The sequence below is a fragment of the Pleurodeles waltl genome, chromosome 2_2 (genome assembly GCF_031143425.1).
Source record: "Pleurodeles waltl isolate 20211129_DDA chromosome 2_2, aPleWal1.hap1.20221129, whole genome shotgun sequence".
Taxonomy (NCBI): Eukaryota; Metazoa; Chordata; class Amphibia; order Caudata; family Salamandridae; genus Pleurodeles; species Pleurodeles waltl.
Window position 1 is genome coordinate 686749029 of NC_090439.1, and position 27645 is coordinate 686776673.

At 45.0% G+C, this 27645-nt stretch overlaps 1 protein-coding gene across 2 annotated transcripts in view; it reads right to left on the reverse strand.

Annotated features, from left to right (window-relative positions):
• GGH (gamma-glutamyl hydrolase) overlaps positions 1-27645 on the reverse strand; it is a 168688-nt gene that overhangs the window by 66272 nt on the left and 74771 nt on the right. For both annotated transcript variants that reach the window (XM_069220248.1, XM_069220247.1), the window contains exons 6-7: positions 7443-7549; positions 7262-7352 (exon numbers count right to left, since the gene is read on the reverse strand). In XM_069220248.1, coding sequence (XP_069076349.1) covers positions 7262-7352; positions 7443-7549 — 198 coding nt within the window. The remainder of the gene's footprint in view (positions 1-7261; positions 7353-7442; positions 7550-27645) is intronic.

Consider the following 27645-nt stretch of genomic DNA (forward strand, 5'->3'; position numbering starts at 1 on the left):
TGCATCCAAGCTAGAGCCCCAGACCTACTCTTCAGTACACATCTGTGGAAGACTCAGAAGGACTGCCGTGCTGCTCTGCTGCATGAAGGATTGTTACTCTGCTGTCTGAGTGAGAAGGACTGGACCTGCATCTTGAACTAGGGAGCACCATAGTGTCTCCAAAGGCTAGTTAGCTGGCCTCCTGACCAGAGCTTCAGGGACAGAAAAGGCTCCAACCAGCTAGACTTCTTTACCTGACCTCTGCATGTTGTACGTCCTAACTCCCCAAGTAGTGTCACCCCAGCCCTGGACCCTTAGGGGCCCCAAGGTGCTCTGTGGTCCTAGTGGAACCGCTGCCGTGCAACGCATCCTAGGCCAGGCCCTCACATCGCAGCCCACAGCTTCTCGAAACCTCCGCTGAGTGAAGCACCACTGACGCAAGACTTCACAACATACCCCACAAACTAAGGATCTCACAACGCTCCGCAACCAGGATTTTAGTTACTTTGTTAAGCGGGAATAACTTGGTCTCTGTAGCCAGCCTGTGCTCCATTGCAGTCGGCCTGAACTTCTCCCTTTGTCCCAGTCTGTCATAAGAAGTAAACCGCAATTGGCGATTTGTGTATTTAGGCACTATTGCTACCCAAACCTTTTAAATTGCATATCTTCGGTTAAACGAATTGGATTTTTGATTTTTTTCCTGTCAAATAATTTATTAAAATGTACTTTACTTTTCTAAATTGGAGTGGGATTTTTCTGGTGCTGTTTTCACATTATTGATGTTTGTGTGCTGCATAAATACTTTACACATTGCCTTCAAGTTAATCCTGACTGCTTTTGTACCAAGCTACTAGAGGGATGCGCACAGGTTGAATTAGTGACTTTAGTGGTTCACTGAGAAAGGGATTGTTGCTGGTGCTTAAGCATGGTTTACACCCCACTAAACCAAAAACCCAATGTCCCACATGGGCTGTTGGTCAAAATGCCTCAGACGGTCCACCCTACATTTTTCTAATTTGGAAATGCCACATACCTGTTCATTTCCTGTTTGTTTCAAAGTTCTTTTAATCAATGCATGTTTTAGAGCATTGTCAAACAAGCATAAACAAAACAAAAGTGCTATCTTGGTTTATCCAGCCATTGATTGAGTGTGTATTTCTGTGAAACTCGGCATCTGAAGGAAGTTGTTTTTTGTTAAGGCTGTTTGGACAGTTTTTGCAAGTGAATAGTCTATGCGAATAGACCAAAAAAAACTGCTAGTACTAGCATTTTTTCCTTACATTCCCATGGACAACAAACTTGTGAAGAATCTGATTTTATAGCTAATCCTTGTCCTATTATAGGAACCATTATTGCACACTTTCAGTTCACCTACTTTTCGTTCTTCCAACTCATACAACTTCCGCTTTTTCCAATTTCCTTATGGAGCAATGTGTGGTGGATTCTGATTTGAGGCTGACATGATCTTGACAGCAACATCTAATCACAGCAATTTACAAACAAGAATTTTCATGATTTCAAGTTAAAGGTTGCTTTAGTACTGCAGTTTGTAATTGTTTACAAAGACATCAACAAAGAGAATTTCAAAAACATTTTTGAAATAGGACGACCAGACCACGTGACCATTTTTGTTGAGGTTATTATTAAGATATTGATAGAACCTTCTGCCATTGGTCTGTCATGCCACAATCAATTAATCCTGATTTGTACAGCGCTGCTAATTAACCAGTCATGTATACAAGCGCTTGCAGGTCCTAGTAGGCTCATTTGAACAGCCATGTCTTGAGTGCTCAATGATATCATCTATGCAATGACTGAATAATCAATATACTGTAGAAAGCCCAGCAGACTTTTATCTGCCCTCTAACCATCCCATTAATAGATCTACTTATGGTTGTGTGACTCACTGTCACAGTGCAGTGGATTGTAATGGGAGATTTAAAGGGAAGAATAAACTGCTTAGCGATTTGCAATTTAGCTATGAATAATCCGCTCCCTTTTGATGGCGGTACATGTGCTTTTCAGAACCTTAAGCCTTAACTGCTTTGTTAACCACCAGAAAAAACTCTTAAGAGGGAAGAAGTTCCTTAAATGCTTAGTTGGGGGAGAGAGGGTCAGCTTCCATTTGTCCTGATTTGTGGGTTTGTGAAACCTGGCAGTAGAACAGTAGAAATAAGAAAAATCAATGAATATAGTACTGGGCAGATGCAATTGGATCAGTTGATGTATTAAAAGGTGCATTTTTTGAAAATCACCTCCTCCAAAATGAGCTGAAAGTGTCCTTCAAAGATGGTCCTTAAGTGACATTTTCACTTCCCTAGGACTTCCATATTTTCAGCTAAAGTTTAAAACAATGTTGATTTCTGAACTACCAGATCCAATATTGACTGATGCTAGTAGGTAAGTAAAATACTGCTTGCTGTATAGTGAACTCTGGATTACATTTGATCATAAGACTTTCTCTGGGATAATAAAAGAGACCATGAAAATACTAAATCAATCATGACAATACAGTATCTTTCATTAAATGTGCTTTTAACTTTGAAGAAATGATTGGCCATGACAATTTTCATAACTAATTGTGAAAGAAACGACAGTGTAATAGCTGCTGATCCCGATTCATGGGTAAAAAATAATCCTGGCCCCTTGATATACCTCCGTGAAACAAATGTTGCCCAGAGATTTCTATTTTTAATTTGTGTTTTTGTATCATTAGAGAAGTGATGCAGCTTGGGCAGACATTGCTAATCCAAAGCGATTTTTTATGAACATTTTAAAAATGGCTGATGTGTTTCAGTGATGATGTGATATTTCAGGAACCATGAGACCTATATACTTCATTTTAGTGTCAAAACATAGGTTTGTTGGCGGCCATGTAGTCTTATAATGACAGAAAATAACTTCTCAAAGCAACCCTTTCACCATTTTCCAAAATGACAGCTCTAAAATGATGTGTTTTAACCATCATATTGGTGATTTATTTTAATATTGTTTTTGTTTCAGGTTTTCCTAATTCAAATTCATAAACAAGAGCAAAGCAACGTGTTTCAAACATCAGAGCTATAGCGAAAAACTTGGTACATGCTGACTGGGAAGGTGTTTGGGAGCTGCATGTGAAGACTGCGGAGTCACTAATTAATGTGCTTCCTAAATTTGATTGCATAAACTACCTGAGATATGGGTCCTGCAATTTGTAAAGAAAGAGGTGGAAAGCCACAAATCTACAGATAATTCATCCAAAGATATTTTGTGGAGAAAGTCAGAGAGGGAAGGTTCAATGTTGTGGCTTCAGATATAAAACTGGAACAGACGACCAAGAGTTCACAGAAAAGCTCCAAGAGAACTGTCGGTCAGACACGTAAAAGTGAATATATTGCTCAACAATAGATAGTTTACCATGAAGCCATTCCTATTTGCAATGTTTTCAGAGAGATGGCAAATTCAAAATTAATGGATCATCGTGAAACTGTTCCTCACCACAAACTTATGGGATAGAGTGTGGAACATTTTAATAAACATGTTGACAGCCTTCTTCATTTCATGCAGCATGAAAGAAACTTCTTTGAAATGACCGAGCCTGTGTGACTACAAAACTTCGTGACCAAACAATATGTGGATAAGGTTATAAATACATGTACAACAGATGTCCTGGAACATTGATCGAAACTATATGCGGAATTGAAGCAGGAGAGATTTGTATTGAAAGAGAAAAAGCGGTTTGACATAATCACTAAAGCTAAACTTCCATGCTTTAATTGCCTTAGTAAGAATTTCGTTCAACCAGCCACTACAAAACAGGTTACAAAAAAACAACTTTTGCAGGCACATAGAGAGATGGATGTAGCAAAAGAAAGGGGTGAATTTATCAAGGACATTCTGTCGCATGATCTTCTTCCAATAAACTCATTATTTGATGGAGATGCTGCAACCAACCCCCAAGAGCTCGACAAGATTTTTTTTACCTGAAGAGTTTCAATCCAAAAAGGTGTCCTCATTGAAAACTGCTGTTGTTGTGGACTATATGTCACAATTGCGAATGGTCGAGATTTAATTCATGCAAAACTTCGGAGAGATCGTTTAAACTGTTCTATAGATGTCAAAGTCAGTGTGTACCTTGCAAGAACTGAACATTATCTTTGACAGTTATCTTGAACTATCTGACAAAGAATGTGAGCGCATCAGACAAATGTCTACAGGAAGAACAATTGACCTTGTCTGCATCAAAAATTCGACTCGACACCTATACCTGTGCAACTTGATAAATTCTGGTCATCAACATTGAACAAGATGAACATGGAGATGTTCACTCACCAAAACATTGTTGATGCTTCGGTGAACACTGAATTTCCAATTATTGCAAGTGGAATGAATGCCAAGTAGGAGTTGGCACCTGCAGAGATACATTCAAAAGGTATGGGCAATATTGTTCAAGAACCTAACAGCAAGTTGGAGGAAGTGGACCTTTGTGTTGTGCCACATGTTAAGTTGGCTGTTCTAAATGGTTCCAATTGAGCCATTGTACTATTGAACAACAAATATGTTATTATAGTGCTACTTACATTTGTTGCAATGTTCATACAGGGAGTGCAGAATTATTAGGCAAGTTGTATTTTTGAGGATTCATTTTATTATTGAACAACAACCATGTTCTCAATGAACCCAAAAAACTCATTAATATCAAAACTGAATATTTTTGGAAGTAGTTTTTAGTTTGTTTTTAGTTTTAGCTATGTTAGGGGGATATCTGTGTGTGCAGGTGACTATCACTGTGCATAATTATTAGGCAACTTAACAAAAAAAAATATATACCCATTTCAATTATTTATCATTACCAGTGAAACCAATATAACATCTCAACATTCACAAATATACATTTCTGACATTCAAAAACAAAACAAAAACAAATCAGTGACCAATATAGCCACCTTTCTTTGCAAGGACACTCAAAAGCCTGCCATCCATGGATTCTGTCAGTGTTTTGATCTGTTCAGCATCAACATTGCGTGCAGCAGCAACCACAGCCTCCCAGACACTGTTCAGAGAGGTGTACTGTTTTCCCTCCTTGTAAATCTCACATTTGATGATGGACCACAGGTTCTCAATGGGGTTCAGATCAGGTGAACAAGGAGGCCATGTCATTAGATTTCCTTCTTTTATACCCTTTCTTGCCAGCCACGCTGTGGAGTACTTGGACGCGTGTGATGGAGCATTGTCCTGCATGAAAATCATGTTTTTCTTGAAGGATGCAGACTTCTTCCTGTACCACTGCTTGAAGAAGGTGTCTTCCAGGAACTGGCAGTTGGCCTGGGAGTTGAGCTTGACTCCATCCTCAACCCGAAAAGGCCCCACAAGCTCATCTTTGATGATACCAGCCCAAACCAGTACTCCACCTCCACCTTGCTGGCGTCTGAGTCGGACTGGAGCTCTCTGCCCTTTACCAATCCAGCCACGGGCCCATCCATCTGGCCCATCAAGACTCACTCTCATTTCATCAGTCCATAAAACCTTAGAAAAATCAGTCTTGAGATATTTCTTGGCCCAGTCTTGATGTTTCAGCTTGTGTGTCTTGTTCAGTGGTGGTCGTCTTTCAGCCTTTCTTACCTTGGCCATGTCTCCGAGTATTGCACACCTTGTGCTTTTGGGCACTCCAGTGATGTTGCAGCTCTGAAATATGGCCAAACTGGTGGCAAGTGGCATCGTGGCAGCTGCACGCTTGACTTTTCTCAGTTCATGGGCAGTTATTTTGCGCCTTGGTTTTTCCACACGCTTCTTGCGACCCTGTTGACTATTTTGAATGAAACGCTTGATTGTTCGATGATCACGCTTCAGAAGCTTTGCAATTTTAAGAGTGCTGCATCCCTCTGCAAGATATCTCACTATTTTTGACTTTTCTGAGCCTGTCAAGTCCTTCTTTTGACCCATTTTGCCAAAGGAAAGGAAGTTGCCTAATAATTATGCACACCTGATATAGGGTGTTCATGTCATTAGACCACACCCCTTCTCATTACAGAGATGCACATCACCTAATATGCTTAATTGGTAGTAGGCTTTCGAGCCTATACAGCTTGGAGTAAGACAACATGCATAAAGAGGATGATGTGGTCAAAATACTCATTTGCCTAATAATTCTGCACTCCCTGTAAGTCAAGGATTGTCAGAGCTATGAATATGTTCTAGAAAAAGCAAGAAAAGACACTTAATCCTGCTTCATATTCTGTACAAGAAATTTGATTCAGTTATGCCCCATGTTCTTATCAAGGCACATATTCTTACAGGTGATGACACTATGAGTAAAATTGGAACAAAGCTTGGAGCTTTAACAGCTGAACCTGTGAAGATTCTAAAAGGCTTTGCTGAGACAGAAGAAGAATGTGACTCTTTAAAGATGTAGAAAAATACCTTGTGCATGCGTGGGAAACAAGTTCTGACTGTCACACATTTGATGATCTTTGGTAAAGTGAATTCAAGTGATCAGTCTCCCTAAGTGACCTTTCACTGACATCATATTCTGTAAGTGGACACATTAAAAGAGCGTTCTACTTGATAAGAAGATGTGTAAATGTTTTGGATCATGCACATATAGAGAGCTATCCGTGTGAATGTGGTTAGGAAGATATAGATGGGGTGCTAAAACCTATGACATTTCTAAAGCTTCTCTCTACCCACAGAACTTGCAAGACCTGTGCTACAAAATATATCCCTGTCGATATGCTGTTCTCAAATAATAATAATTCTGAAAATGTACCACAAGTGATTGTCTTAACAAATAAATCAAGTGAACTATGGAAATGTGTCTAAAACAGGAGTGATAAACATTATTTTTTTGCATAATCAGATCATAAACATTGTTTGGTGTGTACAGAAAAGGAATAAAAACAATTGTTATTTGTTTCATTTCTATGTGTTTCTTCTTTCTCAATTATAGCCGCCTTTTTGTAAAATGGTGGAAGGGTTGCTCTGAGGAGTTATTTTCTGTCTCTATAAGGCTAGTTGACCCCCAAACCTATGTTGTGACACCAAAATGAAGTATATAGGTTTCATGGTTCCTGGAATATAACATCATCACTGTAACACATCAGCCATTTTTAAAAATGCGGTCTAGAAAGATTTGGCACAGATCAGCATTGTCTACCCAAGCTAAATTACTTCTCTAATGATCCAAAATCACAAATCAAAAATAAAGGGGGCCAGGATTAAAACGGTAATTTGTCGATTTTGGTCTGGCTCAATTTTTCCCAAACTTTTTGGTTGTTTTAAAATTATTGAACAAATAGATATATACCTTCCATTGTGGATACAAATTCCAACTGAGCATCTGTGTTGGTGGTAACCACTTTATAAAACTTCCTCAGTTTCTCATTGCCAGTATAATTCTGAAATCAAACAAAAAAGACAACATGAAAAAACAATCAAGATTTAAAAACATTAAATTAACATGTACCTACAGGGCCATCTCCACATACCTTCAATGAAAGACTCCAGTTATGGAAATTTGCTGTTAGGGGTTTTGTTGCTAGGGCTTTCACTAGATCCTTGGGGACATCTCTGAAAATCTTACTTTTATCAGGAGCTTTAAACGAGAAACACACGGGCAAATCAAAAAGGACACATTAACACTATAACATCAATCAATGAATAAAAACATGTGAGTCGATATAAAGATCAGTGTGCAGAGGAGGCAAGCTTTAGTGTGCTTTAAGTCTGATTGCATTCTTGTGTGCTTCATTCCGATTGCAGTCTGGTAAACCAATAAAGCAAAGTGATCAAAAGGGCATACAGAGCACAGCCTTTTTTCTCATGGGAACAGCAGAAACATGGATGTGTGCCCTTAATGATGGTCAGATGCAACAAGGTCTGCCAACAGCAGTAGTAACATCTACAACTGCATAAAATTAATGAAAATATTGTTCTTTGTCACCCACCACTAGCAAAGGAGAGCATCAACGCATGCTTTGTTAATTTTGGAGATCAGTGACTAAGACTTGTTGAAACAAAATTCCAAGTTTGGATGTTCTGGGTCACCACTCTGTAGATGAGGCTACAATGTTTTTTAGAAATGTATGTTGGCTTAAAAACAAAGGGCCAGATGCATGAAGGCTTTTGCGGTTGCACAGGGTTCGATTAGCAGAATTGGGTCATTTGTCACTGCAAAAAAGTATTTTGGGATGTAAGAAACGTTACCAAATTGCAGTTTGGTTTTTAGAATACCAACGGAATTGGTATTTGGAAGGGGAGTGTTTTAAGTCATCCTCTTCAAATACTGAATCAGTATGGTATTTATTCATGTTTTCAGATAGAAACCTGGTAGCAAAATAACAATGTTTAACTACTATTGAAAGGTAAAGGGAAGGTATTCACAAACAGGAGGGGGGTCCTATGGTACTATGAAACGCTGGTTAGTCCTAAAAATGTTGGCTAAACATTTCATTTTTTTTCTAAATATATCCCCTTTTCTGTTAAGGAAAATGGGATGTATTTAAAAAAAAAAAAATGATAGATTCAGTTAAGCATGGAGATGGCAATTTGCTGACCTCTGTAGGCCACCAACCCTGTGATTGCACCGATTCATACTAGGGTGCAATTTGTGATTAACCTTATTAATATTCATGAGCAGGTCGAAATGGGACCCACTATGAATCAGGTATGTACTAATAAGTTGGTTCATAAAAATAGAATTGAATCTGTAACAGTTAGTGTGTAATTTGCAACACATTTTAGCTCTATTTTCTGTACATCCGTCCCAAAAGTAGCATAAGTAGATGTCAGAACAAACATGCTCAAGCTTGACAAATAAGCACGCCTATTAAAGGATCTCAGAAAATATAGGGTATTTTGAAGAAAGTTGGCAACTTTTACTGGTGAATACTAAATCTCCAACACAGAAAAGAAAGTAACAGGAATTAATCGAAGGAATAGCATGATATTATCCTCAGGGCGTGGGCATCGGCATGTAGCATGTCAGGTAAAGAAATGTTTCTCAAAATGGCTCACTAGTGGTATTATACTCCAGCCAGGGTGGCTCAGTGAAGAACTGATGTAAATCCCACCTGCTGGTGGCAATGTGGACAGACAGGAACTCTGACGCATTGCCTTTGGCAGTGCCCCAAAATACACTAATTCTGGTCTGAGGTTTCGGGCCGAAACAGATGAAATTAACGATATCAAATCAAATCAAAAGCATTTATAAAGCGCGCTACTCACCCGTGAGGGTCTCAAGGCGCTAGGGGAGGGGGGTTACTGCTGCTCGAAGAGCCAGGTTTTGAGCTGCCTCCGGAATGCAGGGTGGTCCTGGGTGGTCCTGAGGTTGGCGGAGAGGGAGTTCCATGTCTTGGCCGCCAGGTAGGAGAAGGATTTCCCACCTGCCGTGGTGCGGCGGATGTGAGGGACGGCGGTGAGTGCGTGATTGGCGGAGCAAAGTTGACGGGTGGGCGTGTAGAAACTGAGGCGACGGTTGAGGTATTCGGGTCCCTTGTTGTGGAGGGCTTTGTGTGCGTAGGTGAGGAGCCGGAAGGTGATCCTTTTGTTAACGGGAAGCCAGTACAGGTGTCTCAGGTGGGCGGAGATGTGGCTGTTGCGGGGTATGTCGAGGACGAGGCGGGCGGAGGCGTTTTGTATTCGCTGAAGACGTTTCTGGAGTTTAGCGGTGGTTCCTGCGTATAGGGAGTTTCCATAGTCCAGGCGGTTTGTGACGAGGGCGTGGGTCACAGTTTTTCTGGTGTCGGCGGGGATCCAGCGGAAGATCTTTCGGAGCATGCGGAGAGTGAGGAAGCAGGAAGATGATCCGGCGTGGACTTGTTTGGTCATGGTGAGAAGTGGGTCCAGGATGAATCCGAGGTTGCGTGCGTGGTCGGAGGGGGTTGGTGCGGTGCCAAGGGCCGTGGGCCACCTAGAGTCGTCCCAGGCGGACGGGGTGTTTCCGAGGATGAGGACTTCCATTTTGTCTGAGTTCAGTTTCAGACGGCTGAGTTTCATCCATTCTGCGTCGTCTTTCATTCCATCTTGCAGGTTGGTCTTGGCGCTGGTGGGGTCCTTGGTGAGGGAAAGTATCAGCTGTGTGTCGTTGGCGTAGGAGGTGATGTTGATGTTGTGTTTGCGTATGATGTCGGCGAGGGGGCTCATGTAGACATTGAAGAGAGTCGGGCTGAGCGAGGAGCCTTGTGGGACGCCGCAGATGATCTCAGTGGGGTCTGAGCGGAACGGAGGGAGGTGATCCAGTCCAGGGCCTGTCCTTGGATACCGGTGGAGCGCAGGCAGGATATTAGGGTTCGGTGGCAGACGGTGTCGAAGGCAGCCGAGAGGTCGAGGAGGATGAGTGCGACTATTTCTCCGTTGTCCATCAGAGTTCTGATGTCGTCTGTGAATGAGATGAGGGCGGTTTCTGTGCTCTGGTTGGCTCGGAATCCGGACTGGGAGGGGTCAAGTAGGTTGTTGTCTTCAAGGAATTTGGTCAGTTGCTTGTTGACGGTCTTCTCGATGACTTTGGCAGGGAAGGGGAGGAGCGAGATGGGGCGGAAGTTCTTCAGGGCGTTGGGGTCCGCCGTAGGTTTCTTCAGGAGGGCGTTGACTTCCGCGTGTTTCCAGCTCTCGGGGAAGGTGGCAGCAGCAAACGAGCTGTTGATGATGGTCTGGAGATGAGGGGCGATGATGTCGACGGCTTTGTTGAAGATGAAGTGTGGGCAGGGGTCTGAGGGGGCACCTGAGTGGATGGTGTTCATGGTAACTTTGGTCTCCTCCGCGCTGATGTGGGTCCAGGCGTTGAGGGTGATAGCTGGGGTTGTAGGTTCTGTGGTGGTTGGCTGGGTCTGGTGTCCGAAGCTGTCGTGTAGGTCGGTTATCTTACGATGGAAGAAGGTAGCGAGGGAGTTGCAGAGGTCTTGTGAGGGCGTGATGGAGTTGGAGTTGGCGTTCGGATTGGAGAGCTCTTTGACGATGGTGAAGAGTTCTTTGCTGTTGTGAGTGTTCTTGTCCAGTCTGTCTGTGAAGGAAGTTCTTTTGGTGGCGCGGATCAGCTGATGGTGTTCGTGGGTGGCGTTTTTGAGGGCAGAAATGTTTTCTACGTGTGGTATTAGCGCCAGGCTTTCTAGAGGGTACGGCAGGTTTTTTGGGATTCCTTGAGGGTGTCTGTGAACCATTGAGGTTTCTTGGTGCTGGTCTGTCTTGGGTGGCGTCTGAGGGGTGCGAGGTTGTCTGCGCAGTTGGTGATCTAATGAGTGAGGCTGAGGGCTGCGTTGTTGGGGTCGGTTGAGAGGGTGGGTTGGTTGTCACTGAGAGTGGAGAGAAGCTGTTCCGTGGGGATTTTGTTCCAATGTCTGCGTGTGATGGGTTGTGTGCGGAGGTGGAGAGTCTTGCGTCTGAAGGTGAAGTGGACACATCTGTGGTCGGTCCAGTGTATTACGGAGGAGTGGCTGAAGGATACGTGGTTGCTGGCGGAGAAGATGGGGTCGAGCGTGTGTCCGGCGATGTGGGTGGGGGTGTTCACCAGTTGCTTGAGACCGAGGTTGGCGAGCAGGGTGGTGGTGTTGGGGTCGTTGTTCTGCTCCAGGTGGAAGTTGAGGTCTCCGAGGAGGATGTAGTCCGGTGAGGCTAGGGCGTGCGGAGAGATGAAGTCAGTGATGGATTCGCTGAAGAGGGCGCGTGGTCCAGGGGGTCTGTAGATGAGAGTTCCTCTGAGGGTGGTCCTGGGGTCGGTGTGGATCTGGAAGTGCATGTGTTCGGCGGCGAGGGGGGTGTCTTCGGTGGAGGTGCTGACGTTGATGGAGTCCTTGAAAACGATGGCGATTCCTCCACCGACTTGGTTGGTGCGGTCTCTCCTGGTGATCTTGTAGCCGTCGGGGATGGCTATGGCGATGTCGGGGGCCGAGGAGGCGTTCATTCAGGTCTCAGTGATGAAGGCGACGTCCGGTGCGGTGTAGTCCAGGAGGTCCCATAGTTCAATGGCGTGCTTGTGGAAGGAGCGTGCGTTGATGAGGATGCATTTGAGATGATTACTGGCGTGATTATTGGCGCGTGGGCTGGCGGGCCGGGTGCAGTCGCGGTGGAAGGTGTGTTTGCAGGTAAGGCATGCGAAGGGTCCATGAGTGCGTTTTGGGTTGGCTTGGAAGCAGGTTCCGGAGCGTCCCGGTTTGAGAGCGTGGAGGGAGGTGTGGTCGTAGCGGTGCTGCGGGGTTTGGGAGTGCTGGGGGCCAGGGGTCGTGTCGCTGGGCGCGGTCCAGGCGCGGACGGGTGCAGACGGGCTTGCCTTTGGCGCGCCAGCAGCGCAGCCACCATAAGAGGGAGGAGGGGGGAGAAGGGGTCAGCTGGGGGCAGGAGGCGGGAGCGACGAATGGGAGCACGGGGGGTGGGGCCGAGCGGGAGGTGGCGGCGGGAAAGCAGAGGGCGGGGGGTCAGGTAGAGGGGAAGGGAAAGATGATAGGGAAGGGGGATTACAGAGGAGGAGAGGAGTCAGGAAGAAAAGAAGAGAGGAATAGAAGAGGAAGGAGAGAAGACCACAGAAGAAGATGAGAGACGAGTCCAGAAGAAGAGGAGAAGACCACAGAAGGGGAGGAGAGAAGAGTCCAGAAGAAGAGGAGAAGACCACAGGAGAAGAGGAGAGACGAGTCCAGAAGAAGAGGAGAAGACCACAGAAGCAGAGGAGAGAAGAGTCCTGAAGAAGAGGAGAGAAGAGTCCAGAAGAAGAAAAAGAACACGCAGCGAAGAGTACAGAAGAAGAAAAGAACACGCAGAGAAGAGTACAGAAGAAGAAAAGAACACGCAGAGAAGAGTACAGAAGAAGAAAAGAACACGTAGGACGGGGTGCAGAGGAGGAGAAGAGCACAGAAGAAGAAAAGAAGAAAAGAACACGCAGGACGGGGTGCAGAGGAGGAGAAGAGCACAGAAGAAGAAAAGAAGAAAAGAACACGCAGAGAAGAGTACAGAAGAAGAAAAGAACACGCAGAGAAGAGTACAGAAGAAGAAAAGAACACGTAGGACGGGGTGCAGAGGAGGAGAAGAGCACAGAAGAAGAAAAGAAGAAAAGAACACGCAGGACAGGGTGCAGAGGAGGAGAAGAGCACAGAAGAACACAGAAGAAGAAAAGAACACGCAGGACGGGGTCCAGAGGAGGAGAAGAACACAGAGGAAGAGCAGAGCAGGAAGAAAATGCGGTGAGGAGGAAGAGAAGGACACAGGAGAAGATCAGGACACGCAGCAAGTGGGCTGCAGAAGAGGAGCAGAGAGCGGAGGAAGATGGCTACCATAGGGAGGAACAGAAAGCGAAGAGAAATGGACAGGAGAGGTGCGAAGAAAGGTTGGAGGAGAGAGCGGAAGGCAGAAGACAGAAGTTCAGAGAAACAGAGGTGAGTGGCGAGGGGCTGGGCGGGGAGAGTACTTACAGATTAGCTGGTCTTGCTGGGAGGTGTCAGGAGCCTGGGCAGGTGGCGCTGCAGCGGCGGGGGAAGCAACCTACCCTAGGGTCAAGGGTCGCTGACTCAACGATAGTGAACTGCCACGATTTCCCAGTTATGTCCTATTAGACCTTCCAAATGTCCTGACACCCTATGAAATCAGCAACGGGGGCGCGCTATCACACTCACACTGGAAGCGCCCAAGTACGTCCTGATGTCCGAATGTGCTACGGACACCATCCCAAGGCTAAATTGGTTACACACATTGTGGGGCCTTTTAGGAATGGAAAAACGGACAGCAGCTGCCACACACACACTGCCTTCCTTTGACACAACATGGAAACCCTGCATACATTTCCTGTTGGATGAATTTAGGGAAATAACTTGCCCGCTTTATCTCCATATATACTATGACTTCTGATTCTTTCACTCCCTCCCTCACATAAACACTAGCTCTCTCCAGTTTTTTTTATTTTTTATTTTCTTCAGCTTCTCAAACTCTGTCGAGCTTTGGTCTCTGTTCTTCTCCCCCTCCCCACTCCTGCCTCCTCTTCCTCCCCAAGTTACTTGCAATTATCGTGACGTTAATTCCCCACCAGCCATTGGAAGTAGGTGGGAGTCGTCGTATTCTGCTTTATAAAACGCTTTTAAAAATATAGTGGTGTACAAAAATAAGCAATATTTAAATTGCAAGGGAAAACTGAAATGCTGAACATGCAATTGAATATTTAGTTTAGTTTTATAACTTTATAGAGCGCGTAGCTACCCAAGGGCATCCCAGCGCTAAAGGTACAGGAAAGTTCTTGGGAGAACAAAAGGACAGGCTAGCAGCTGAAGAGAGTGGTTTTCAACCTCTTCCTAAACAGAGATTTAGAAGGTTCGTGGCGGAGTTCAGAGGGCAGGGAATTCCAGAGACGGGCAGCCTTAATGATAAAAGAGTTTCCGCCCCATGACCTGTTGAAACAGGGTATATAGATCTGCTGAGTAGATGATGATCTGAGGTGTCTCGAAGGAGTATAAATGGAGATTCGGTTTCTAAGGAAATGTGGACCTCTGTTGTGTAGAGCTCTATGGGTGATACACATAGATTTAAAATGTATGCGCTGTTTGATCGGCAGCCAATGGAGTGCTGCCAGAGCCGGCTTGGCAGATAGATGTCTAGGACAGTTCGTAAGGAGTCTAGCTGCCGCGTTCTGCACAATTTGCAGCTTTTTTACTACATATTCCGGGGAACTAAGATAAAGAGAATTCCCGTAATCCAGGCGGGAAAAGGACCAATGCTTGGACCAGGATTCTTCTGGATGAAACAGGAAGAAGATTGAGAATCTTCCTAAGTGATCTAATAAAACCGAAGCACACAGATGAGATTTTCTTTCCTTGTAATTCCATCGTAAGACGGGAGTCTAGTACAAAACCTAGGCTTTTTACCCGTGCTTTAGGCAGAGGGAGACTGAGAAAGGCCTCCGAGTACCATGTTAGAGGGGATGCTGGAGAGCCATTACCTACGATGAGTACTTCAAATTTGCAATCATAAAATTTGAGTTTGGATTGAATCATCCAGTCGCCGATGTCCCTCATGCAGCTGGGTAGGTTAGCGGAGGAAGAGTCCCAAGTACTAGAAAGAGAGACCACTAATTGAGTATCATCAGCGTAGGTGACCAATGAAAGATTGTGGGGAGTGACTACTTCAGGCAAGGAGGATAAATAAATATTAAAAAGAGTTGGACTCAGAGAGGAACCCTGACGGACACCACAAGTTAAGGGAACAATATCTGAGAGAAAAGAACGATCCAAGACTTGGAAAGTTCTTCCTATAAGAAAGGAAAATAGCCAGGAGAGCGCTATGCCTCCCACGCCTGCCTTGGAAAGTCTGTCACAGAGGAGAGAGTGATCAACCGTATCGAAGGCTGCGCTAAGATCAAGAAGAATGATGGCAACATGTCCTCCCTGGTCTAATAATTGACAGGCAGACTCAGTCACCGTTAAGAGCGCAGACTCAGTGCTGTGTTGGGCTCTAAAGCCCATCTGAGTAGGGTGAAGGAGCGCATTACTCTCAAAATAGCTCATCAGTTGCAAATTTACACGTTTCTCCAAGATCTTAGCTAAAATGGGGAGAAGAGCAATGGGTCTATAGTTATCCAGGACGGAGGGGTCAAGTTTAGGCTTCTTAAGAAGGGGTTTCTTAGAATTACACAAGTTCTAGATACTTCTGGAAGTAAAGCTGAAATTAAGTGGGTTGAAGGAATTCAAGCATGTGATACACCCTTCACAGGAGTAGAGGGAGTTTAATTATGAACATTAGTGTATTGCCAAGACTGCCCCAATACTGCTTCAATTTAGGGAACAATTCACGATGCATCTCTTTAAAAAACACTACATCACACTATGGTAACAGTAAACTTCTGCTCCGAGTAATCAGCTACCTCTCCAATCAGTAATTGACTGTATTCTTGTCTTGGAGCCTTGACAGTGCTCTGCTACATTTTGGCTAGGGTCACATTAAACAAATAAGCTGCACATTTATAAATACAAACATAAAATATTTCCTTCCATCGGACACGGGGCGCTGGCGTTCCTGGGAATGATCCCAGAACTCCTCGCCAACCAAGGCCCTGGGCGAAAAAGCCCCCTCAGCTTGACCAATACCACATAAAGTCTCCAGAGACTTCAATGTTCATGATCTCTGTCAGCCCAACTCTAGGCTTTGTATAATGGAGCCCAACTCAGACTCAAAAAGAATGTACTCTTTTGGACTTACAGCTCAGTTTGTTTTAGTTTGTTTTCGGAGATGGGGATGATTCTGGGGGGGGGGAGAGGGGGGAGTCTGGGGTGGAGGGTTTATATTGGGAGTGTGAGGTAGGGGGAATCTGAGGGAAGTGTGGGGGGATGGTGACCAAATTAACCAGTCTTGTTCTTGGTTTTCAGCTGTTAAGTTCTTGTTATTTCACACACTATGATGCTCGCCACTGTCCTTGTAACACTCATGCCTTAGACTCATTGAATGTAATGTTGTTGATGGGAGAAAGCCTGAGCCACACTGATGGTGCATGATCTCCTATCCCTCCTGAGATAGGCTCCTTTATTTTAATGACTATGAAAGTTAACAGCCTCAATGATTGTATTAAGCGAGGTACACCGCTTTGCCAAAAAACATGGCCCTGCTATCCTGCTGCTGTAGGGAACTCATGTCCTGGGCATCAATTGCTCCTTCCTGGCCCTCTATCGATACAATAGTCTATCACACTGGATACACGCGAGGATCCAGGAGGGATGTGGTTCTCCTCCAGAAGGCATTTCTCCAGGTAATTTCCAAGGTGAGCCCAGACCCTCTGGGACAGTTTGTTATGATGGCAGGCTCTCTGGAGGGTCATCAACATCACTTTATTAGTGTATATGTCTCGCCCAACTTGATTTGCCATACTTCTGATGACCTACAGAGTGGAGCTCCACTGCATCCCCCCTAGGCGTACGTTTACTGAGGGGGAGATTTCAATGATATTATGACCTCCACACTCGATTTCATGAGCCTCAGGACCAGGCGGATAGATCACGCAGACGTTTGAGTGACTGGACAGAACGCATGGACTCTGTGACACCTGGGGGGAATGGAACCCTTGTGGGCATACACCCACCTTTCTGCTGCACACACCTTTTTGTCCCAAACTGATCTGATACTACTTCCCACCGCTGACTTCTCATACACAATGCACTCCCATATACTACCCTGTGGCATTTCTGATCACACCTCAGTGATCCTAACCTTTGGTCGTCAAAGAGAGGGGCCACACCCAATGCAGCAGTTTAATGCCTGGCATTTGCAACAGTGCAATTTCAGGGATTTTCTTGCCCAAGAAATGCAGCTATTCTGAACTGAATCAAGAGGCCGTAGGCTGCCTGGACGTGCTGTGGGTAGCAGGCAAGGCCATCATGCTTGGAATTGCGCAATCTCATTTATGAGGGAAGGAACAGGGCAAAAATCAACAAATGGCTCAACTGGAACCTAAACTTCCAACAACAGAGAGAATTGTTTATGCTAACATGTCCAACACTGTTCATCACCCCTTGGAACTGGAAAGGGAATTGCCGCCACAGCTGGCTCTCAACAAGGCTAGCCAATGCTGACTGGCATCAATAAATAGGGTTTACGATGGGAAGATAAATCAGGCAAGCTCCTTCACTGGCTGACAACGAAAGATGCCTTCTAGATCGTCCCACCAATCATAACCAGAAATGGCACTGGGGCCACAATGACCCCTGATAGCGCAGCTGTGTTAGCAGCATACTATGAGAGACACCTTGAAACATGCGGACCACCCCACAGTGAAGTCTTGTCCCAATGGTGTCTGACATCCAAGACTGCAAGTTAATGGCACTGACGGGCTGACCTGGACCTCCCTCCTTCGGCAGAGAAAATTACACTTGCACTTTGCGACATGAACTTAGGGAAACCCCCTGGCCCAGACGGTTTCCCCACGGAATACTAATGATACTTCCAGGCACATCTGACCCCTCATCTTGTTCAGCTATATTGAGGCAATTCCCAAGTCACATTACCCACCTAACTTGACTTGACCACCATAGTGGTGAGGCTGAAACTGGACTGACCAACAGATCACTTGTCTTACCTCCCAATACCTCTCATTAACTTTAAAATTAACATGTGGGATACTGGTCAACAAGTTAATTAAAACTCTCCTGCAGTTGATTCCCCCCTATTAATGCAGGTTTATGCCCAAAAAGGGAACAAGGCACGTCTCTCAAGGCATGTAGCCCTGACCCGACTTTCTGTGCATTGAGACAAGGCTGGTTTCCTACTCATAGATTTCGAAAAAGCCTTTGACTCCATTAGCTAGGCATTCTTTGAGAAGGTGATGTCAAAATTATGTTTTGCCCCTAAATTTCGATTGTACGTCCAAGTACTGTATTCCGTCCCCAAGCGCAGGTCTGTGTCAACTGCACCCTCTCTACCCCCTTTGTGATAGGCCGAGCACCTGCCAAGGTTGCCCTTTCTGCCCTCTCTGCCCCAACCATATAACACTGCATCGCCCTATATGTGGACAAAGTCCTTCTCTTCATTTCCTGCCCTTCCCTCAATTGCTTCAGATACTATGGTGAGACACCGGGTATGTCTATCAACTGTCCCAAATCGGTTCTGGTCCTCCTGAAGGGAGATAAGCAAACAACACCTTTGTTACTTCTGCTCACAAGCCACAGATTCAACTTCTGTTACCTAGGGGTTCAGACAGCACTTGAACCAAATCTAATCTGGATCCTCAACCTGAAAACCCTCACGGCCCAGCTCACAACAGATATGAACAGGAAGGCAAGGGTACCTCTCAATGTTCTAGGTTGTGCAGCCTTTTTCAAAATGGTTGCACTTACGCACATGCTGTACTTTTCACAAAATTACCCACTACTGATACTGCATGCCTGGCCTGCGTCTTATTCTGGCTTATTTGTCCCTCCATTATCGCTTCTGGTGAACATACCCAATCACCCTATGACGGAGGTATAAACATGAGCAATTTCAGCCTCTACTACTGGGTGGTTCACCTGTTGGTGGTTAACAAGTGGCTAAACAGGAGATGGGATGACCCAGCATTCCATCTAGAGGTAACAACCATGTCTCTAGATGATATCAGGGGTATAATTTATGGACACCCAATCCCCTCAGACCTTCGTAAACCACCCGAGTGGTTCTTCTAACTTAGTGCTTGGCGCTGAAATGGACTTGCTGGGACAAATGAATCATGTGGGAGAGCCTGCTGTGGGTGGGAAAATGACTATGTCATTCTTCATCCTTAGAGGGATTTATACAATGTGACAAAATCAGGATCTCCACAGTGGGACACGTGTGGCAAGGATCACATTCACGCAAAATACACAATCCATAAATCCCAATTCTTTAAATACCTGCAACTGCACCGTGCTCTTGAGCAACATTGTGAATCGTTAGCTGCAGTTCCAGAATACAGATCCCGCGAACCTCGAATACTCATGGGCCCTATAACAGTGAAGGGCATATCATAGATTTACAAAACTTGACTCACCAATTCTGTTTGCGCCTTTGTAATCCTGCTGGGAGGAATCGCTAGGCTCCCTAGAAGACTCCGATTGGAGGGATGCATGCATGAAGGGTACTGGTCATCTCCTCACGGCTCAGACTTATCTAACTCAATTTTCTACACACAACTTACCTGACGCCCCAGAAACTGTGGCACAAAGGCACACTGGCTACCACAGTTTGCTGGCGGCGCCCAAAATCACATGCACACTTCTTTCACTTAGTATGGTAATGCCCCTGAATTGCACAATACTGGAAGAAAATCTTTGACAACCTCTCTGGACTGCTGGGGAGGCCAGTGGTTCACCCTCCTGAGGCGGCTCCCCTGGAAGCCTGGATGGGAAGTGCAACAATGGAGGACAATGCCTTGGTGGAGACTGGCACCATCCTGGCCAAGAGGGACATCGCAAAGCTCTGGAAATCTTCCGCCTCTCTTCCTTTCCTCTGCGAAGGGGCGATGGACTGGTACACATGACAAGAAGAACCTCTTTATTTATCACGTGGATGTCCCAAGAAGCACAGAAAGATTTGGAGGAAATGGATGTAATATGGAGGATTGTCCTAGAACAAAATTACTGTGAAGTCTCTCATGTAGTGTACTTGTTTTTACTTTATCATCCATATATAAATGGCTATATATTCTCACGGAATTTGTCTCAAATAATAAAATTCAGTTAGTTAAATATATTTACTTCCGGTGCCATGCTTTAACATCCATCAAGGAAGGAACTGAGAACACATACACAAACACATCCTTAGTATCTTGGTTTATAAAGTTAGTTATAAAATTGTGATTAGGATTCAGCAAAGTAGTTCACATTGTCATGTAAATGTGGTAATAAATTGCTATTTGTGTCTAAATTTTGAATACTGCATGCTTTTGGAAGGTGGAAATCACTTTCACAACTTTGGTAATCCCTATATTGAGAGAGAAAATTGATCCGAGCTACATCTTTATTATGAACCCCATCTCTTGAAGGATTTGGGAGAGTAAATCGCACTTTAAGCATGACAGAGACTCTGATGAAAGGACTTTAAATGAGCATATGAAATGGCACCATGAATGAGGCTGGATTTGGTTGGCACAGAACGTTCCAACTACAACAGATGTCACCACAAAAATAAGTGACCAAAAATTAACATGATATATAAAAAAACAATACAGGCCTCAAGGAAGTCATAACTTCTAACATTATTCTAAAGCAGGAAAGACCAGGACTCCTATAAACAAAAAATAATGCACTTAAAGCAAAGTACGTCTCTCAGGGTAACAAAACTAAAGAGTCAGAACCATTCTTTTTCTGGAAATGTTGATCATCTGATCACAAAGCTGCTTATTAGGTGTGTGTTATAATCTGATTTACTGGGTGAATTACGAGCTTCTCATTTTTGTTATTTGTAATCGATTAAGATAGTTTTAATTTTTTCCAAGTTCTGTTAATGAACATTATATTCCATCATTGACTGCCTTTACAGAGCTTGGGGAATGTTTCTTAGTGGGTAAACAAATTGTCAAAGGGCAGGAAAACCCATGCCTGATGGCTCCCCTATAGCGAAGGGTCCAAAGCTGGTGTCTGTGAACAGTTGATTCGCGCTTGGTTCTAACTTCTTAAAAGGAGCTTAAAAGAATGTACATCTTCTGTAGGTCTGAATTAAAACATAGCTGTAAATATCAATATCAAGGGTTTGAAATTCATTAGCGCAATGCTTCAGAATCAACAGAAGGAAATAGTGATGATATGTGAGAGCAGTGACCGATGTTGCAGTGTATGTTGCCGAATGCTAGAAAGATGTATGTGGCTGGAGAGAGTAGTGGGAACAGACATGTTTTTTATGTACATTTGGGTGGCTAATGTGCTTGAAGGTTACCTGAGAATTAACAGTTGGGTACTTCCATTTACGGATGGTTCCGGAGGGTTAAAGGGGCCTTCAACACTATAGAATATGTCCAATAACTAATGGTACCGGAGAACTTCCTTTCCCCCAGCAAGAAAGACCTCTACATATGCATGCCTGCATAACATTGCTAAAGGTATTGATAACGTGAGAGGCAGGCAAAGATAGTAAGGCGCAGTAAGGCTTGTTTCTCAGAGAGGCACTTACAAGTCTGACCAGACATCTAAATGCAGACACCACTGAAAAAACAGACAGCTAGAACGTAGCCTTTCAATGATTTGACATAAGATTAGTATGCAAAAGTGATCCTAAGCACTCAGATGACTTGCAACCGGAGGATCGTTCAATTTATGTATGTACGCTATGTGCAGCTCTATTGGAACTGTAGGCTTCAGAAGCAAACATACACTGAGACTGCTCTCATCGCTGCAACAGATGACATCCGCAAACTCCCCAACTGAGGTGAAACCACAGCCCCCATCCTTCTTAACCTCTCGGCTGCCTTTGATACCAGTGCTTAATTTGTCAATAAAAAGGTGCCGGTGCTCAAAGCCCTCCTCCTAAAAACACGGCTGCTGCAAATAAATTTGGAGACTCGGAATACTGAGGCAGGGTAATTCTGAAGCCATCTCGGGCCTCCTCAATCCATCTAAAGGCACTCCCTGCCCCTTCAGCTCACTCTTACAGCTTTCTAATTCCTCCCTTTGTGACGCTTTTTCGTTTTTCTCTTCCTCCGTCTTTCCCATATGTGTCTTTGAGGCAGAAGAATAAGTCCCGGCCTTCAAAAATAGGTTCCGGTGTTCAACACAGGACACAACAAGCACAAATTAAGCACTGTTCGATATCCTCTCCCACCACACCCTCTGTGCACGACTCCATGATGACGGCATCCGTGGCAAAGCCCTGGAATGGATCCTCTCCTTCCTCATTGACCAAACCCAGAGAGTCAGGCTCCCACAGTTCACATCCGAACCTACAGAGATCAGCTGCAGTGTCCCCCAGGGCTCCTCACTTAGCTATCCCCTCTTCAGCATCTACATGGCCTTGCTAGCAGACATTGTCAGAAACCACAGACTCAACATTGTCTCCTACGCTGACGACACTCAGCTGATCCTCTATCTCAATGACAAACCTACAGATGCGAACAACAACTTCCACAACGGGATGAAGGCAGTTGCCACCTGGATGCCTGAAGCTCAACTCCGACAAGACAGAAGCCCTCATTCTGGGCACCACCCCCTCCGTCTGGGACGACTCCTGGTGGCCTGCAGCACTCGGAAGCCCCAACCCCATACTGTCTGACCACGCCCATAAAGGCGATGAGGGGGTAGGGGGAAGCCTCATCCGAAGAGTCACGTCTTGGCATTCTTCCTGAAGATGGCGAGGGACAGTCTTTGTTTGAGGAACAGGGGTAGGTTGTTCCAGCTCTTTGCTGCAGTGTAGGTGAAGGATCGTCATCCGGTGGTGGTTTTGCGGATGCAAGGGATGGTGGCAAGGGCCATCTGGGCAGAGTGGAGGGATCTGGAGGGGGTGTGGAAGGAGACACAGTGGTTCAGGCAGGCTTGCCCTGCATTGTGTAAGGCCTTGTACGAGTGGGTGAGTAGCTTGAAAGTGATTCACTTCTCAACTAGTGGCCAGTGGAGCATCCTCAGGTGTTTGGAGATGTGTTCTAAGCGAAGGAGGTCCAGAATGAGTCTGGCGGTGGCGTTCTGGATGAGTTGTAGTTTTTCGATGTTTCTAGTTGAGGTGCCGGCCTAGAGGGCGTTGCCGAAGTTGAGCTTGCTAATGACTAAGGTGTGGGTGACTGTCCTGCAACAGTCTGCTGGGATCCATCTGAAGATCTTCCGAAGTTTGTGAAGTGTGTGCCAGCAGGAAGCGACTGAGTTTACCTGGTGGGTCATGGATAGGGAGGAGTCGAGGATGAATCCTAAATTGCGGGCGTGCTCAGTCGGTGCAAGGGGGGCGCTGAGGGATGTGGTCCACCAGGAGTCGGCACAAGATGAGATGGCATTTACAAAGATGATGAGCTCAGTTTTGTCGGAGTCGAGCTCGAGGCAACTTTTTCTCATCCAGGTGGCGACGGCTTCCATTCCTGAGTGTAAGTTCATTTTGGCTTCCGGGTCTTCGGTGAGGGAAATTATGAGTTGCATGTCATCGGCATATGACACGATGTTCCTACTTTGGATTCTGACAATGGCAGCGAGAGGGACCTGTATAAGTTGAACAGTGTGGGACTCCGTGAGGATCCTTGGGGGACTCCGAAGTTGACTCCTATAGGCCTGGAAGTATAGGGCGGGAGTCTGACCCTCTTGGTCCTCCCGGAGAGGAAGGAGTGGATCCATTCCAGGGCTCTTCCGCAGATTCCTATGTCGTGGAGTCTGGTGCGCAGAGTGCTGTGCAAGACTGTGTCAAATGCTGCTGAGAAGTCGAGGAGTATGAGCGCTGCGGTGTGGCCATGATCTAGGAGTAATCGGATGTCATCGGTGGCTGCCAGGAGGGCTGTCTCCGGCTGTGGTTGCTGCGGAAGCCAGACTGAGAGCTGTCCAGGGAGTTGTTGGCCTCAATGATATTCCGTAGGTATGCGTTGGTTGCTTTCTCCAGTACTTTGGCGGGGTAGGGTAGCAGCGAGATGGGCTGGAAATTCTTTAGTTCTGATGGGTCGGCGGAAGGTTTCTTCAGGAGAAGGCGTATTTCGGCATGTTTCCAGTCCTCAGGGAAGGTGCCAGTATTGATGAAGCAGTTGATTGTGTTCCGGAGCTCGGGCAATGGATGCACTGGCTCTGATGTATATGTGGTGCTGGCAGGGGTCTGTGGTGAGCGTAGACCAGCTGTGGATGGTCTGGGTGGTTCCTAGACATCTTAGACATCCCTCGTCGCAGCCACATCTCCAGGCACCTGAGAGACCTCCACTTGTTCAAGATCAACAAAAGACTCACCTTCAATTTCCTCACGCATGCCTACAAGGAGCTCCACAACGGTGTTTCTTGCAGTGTTCATTTACTCAGAATAGAAATGTATAGGATCATATGCTGATTATGCTTTATCCAACCCGTTGTTGCACAGGCTCAGATTCACAGGCACACATTTCATGTGTCGGCTCACTGTGACTTAGAGAGAAGAAAATCTGCTGTGAACTTGAGTCACAAATTGCTTATGTTTGACAGGTTGATTGCAGTATTAAGAGTTATGGTTGTGCATCGCACACTAGGAGCTGAACCTTTGGGATATTTCAGGATGGCTGCCATTGTGCGTGTCTAGTTTCTAATGTATGCAGAATGTACACCCCTTCCTCAATGGCGTCGTCTCCCGGGCCCCTCCTCTCCATCTCTCCAGTCCGTCACTCACGTACTCCCTTTCGCTTTCCTCTCCCGCTGTAAGCATCCTTGTAGGGATTGTGACCGTGGTTGGTGGAAGCTGGAGGCGCGAGGGGCTGAGAATCAGAGTACTGATCCCGACAGCTGATAATTTATTGTCAGGAGTATTTAATCATAACTGAGTGTACACACAAAGACATCGCAAAGCCTTGGTTTGTGGAAATAAGACACCTTATGACCAGGTTTGCATGTGGCACTGAGAACATACTGGTTAAAATAAGACTAACTACTCGGCTGAAAAATCCGCCCTTTCTTCTGCTTTACGTGAAACTAGTACGGAATCTGCATCCTTAGTTGTAGTCCATACCCAACTCGTTTGATGTATTTTAGTAGCAGAACACATTTATAAAGCACACACGAAATAAGTAACTTAGGGCCAGATGTACATACCTTTTTTTTGTCACAGAATCGGGCCGTTTGCAACAAGAAAAAAGCATTTTGGTATGTACAGACCCTGTTTTGCGATTCTGTGATCTATTTACCGAATCGCAAAATAGGTTTGCGACCCACAGTTAGGAAGAGGCGTTTCCTTCCTAACTGCGAGTAGCAGTGCAATGTAGAATTGTTTTGTGACCATGAATACAGTCACAAAACAATTGCAGTTAGCACCAACTTTAAACTGGCGCAAACCCATTTGCAAACGGGGAAGGGGTCCCCATGAAATCTCTTCCCCTTTGTGAATGGTGGTGAAAATATTTTTTCAGAGCAGGCAGTGGTCCCAGAAAACTTTTCTTTTTTTTTTTTAAATGCATCCCGTTGTCCTTTGAGGAAAACAGGATGTAATTCAACAAAAAAAATGCTTTATTTAAAAGCAGTCGCAGATATGGTGGTCTGTTGTCCCCAGCAGGCCACCATCCCTGTGAGGGCAGCCATTCCCATTGGGAATGTTGTACATCGGGTTTTGCGACTCGCATTTTTCAAGTCGCAAACCTAATATTCGTACACATGGCCCTTAGTGTTCAATGGAAGGTGACCATAAACACTTGTCCGTATGTTTTAACATTTTTAGGTTGAGCATTCAAGACCTCCTGTATATACTCTAGTATATACTTCTCTTGTGGGCTTCAAGAAGTTTCCCTACTCTTCATTTGTTTGCTTCAGTGTCCTCTAAAAATCCTTGCTTGCTAGTGGTCAGTCCTTCCTCTTTGTCCCTACCTTTTGTCCTTTGTTTACTCCCACAGAGCAGGGACAAAGTACTATATACATACGCATTGGTTGTTTTCTGTTCGTTTGGGGACTATTTTTGTTGTCTGTTTCATGCTAGTGTTGCAGTTTGCCTGTGTTCAGCTTCAGTGCGTATTCCCATTTTGCTGTATTCCCACCCACACGTCGCTGTTACACAGTGTTTGCCTTAATCAGACAGCGCCGACTTCATGGCCGAAGGCTTCATGTTTAAGTATGGCGGGTGCGCGCCTTTCTTTTATCAGCATGGTGCCCGCTTCACAGCCGCAGCGCTTCATGAAGTAAGGGAGGCGTGAAGCAGGCACTGTGTTGGGACCAAAGGCCTGTGTAGATTATCGCTATCTAGTTATTCATATGGCACAGTAGTCCCATTGAACGTAGCTTTGATGTGCTTTGTTGCCGTTGAAAGGGAGTCACAAGTTTGCCTTATTGCGTTGACAGTCTTGTCCTTCCTTCATTTTCATGGTTGGTGGTGCTGCCACAATGTGCTGGGTCTCACTTCCTGTTCATTCTTGCCAGTCTATCTGTAATGATTTAAGAAACTAGGGAAAATCGGCCAGCCATCTTTAATTGGCAAAATAAAACATGAGCTGTAAATGTACTTGAAGTCAGTAAAGCAGCATATATGGGAATGAGTGCAAAAAATATGACTTCCAGAAATTTTGTGTACAGTGAATGAGACTGTATTTTTTTTAAAGCATTAGTCATGCTTTATTTAAAACATCAAAGCTACGTTCAGTTTGTTACTATTTGATGGGACTACTGTGCCATATAACTAACTACATAGCGATCAAGTGCACGGGCCTCTGGGTGTATCGTGATTTGAAGCAAATGCACACGGTCAGGTTGTTTCCGAAATATTTATTATTTAGCCAATTAGAGATGCCTGGCTGATTATCCCTAGTTTTTAAAATTGTTTTTGAAAACAGTCTGTCCATCTGCATTTGCATATTTGCCTTTCAAAGGTAGCCAACATGTTTGCCTGTCTGCATTGATAGTCTTGTCCTTCCTTAATTTTGATGGTTGGTGGTGCTGCAGCACTAGGCTGGGTCTTGCTTTCTGCTCGTTCTTGTATAATGGTGGCTGTAAGACCATGCTATCACAGCAGTTGCTAGTAGAGAGACTGCAAGGGAAAGCCTAAGGATTAAAGGCAATAAGTGTAATGTTGTCTCTGGGTATGTTACATTGTAGAGAGGAGGTACTGTACAGTTGTAAATTCTTCAAACATCTTGCTTTTAAACTACAGTTCGTAGTCTGAGAGACTTGTAATTTCGTGTCCCTGTGTTGTAACTGCATTTATAATGTGCTTGCTACTCTCGGACACAGCATTGACGCTTCTTACAGTGAGTGGCATGCTTCCACGGCCTGGACACCTAGGTTAGTGGATTGATTAAATTACTATTTGTGCTAATTATGTGCTCTAAAGGAAAGCAGTCCATGCATTTACTTCAGATTATGTGTTATCATTTAATTACAGTTAGGCGTGCTCATTAGTGAGTCAATGGCAAACAAACTGGCGGGTAAAATGTTTGTTACCATTTTATCAAAGGTGCTCATCTCCTAGCTGCAGACAGTATTTTGCTGGAACTGCAAATGTGTCTGCTCCGGCGTCTTAGTATGCGCATCTCATTTGGATATATTTATTCCCAGCTGGGGGCACATTCAGCTCATAAAGGGCCTCACTTTGCCCTATTTCATAAGCCAGCTGATGGGAGGAATTTCACCTGTGCTGGCTGAGCAAGTTGGGAGAAAAAACAAATTCTTCCAA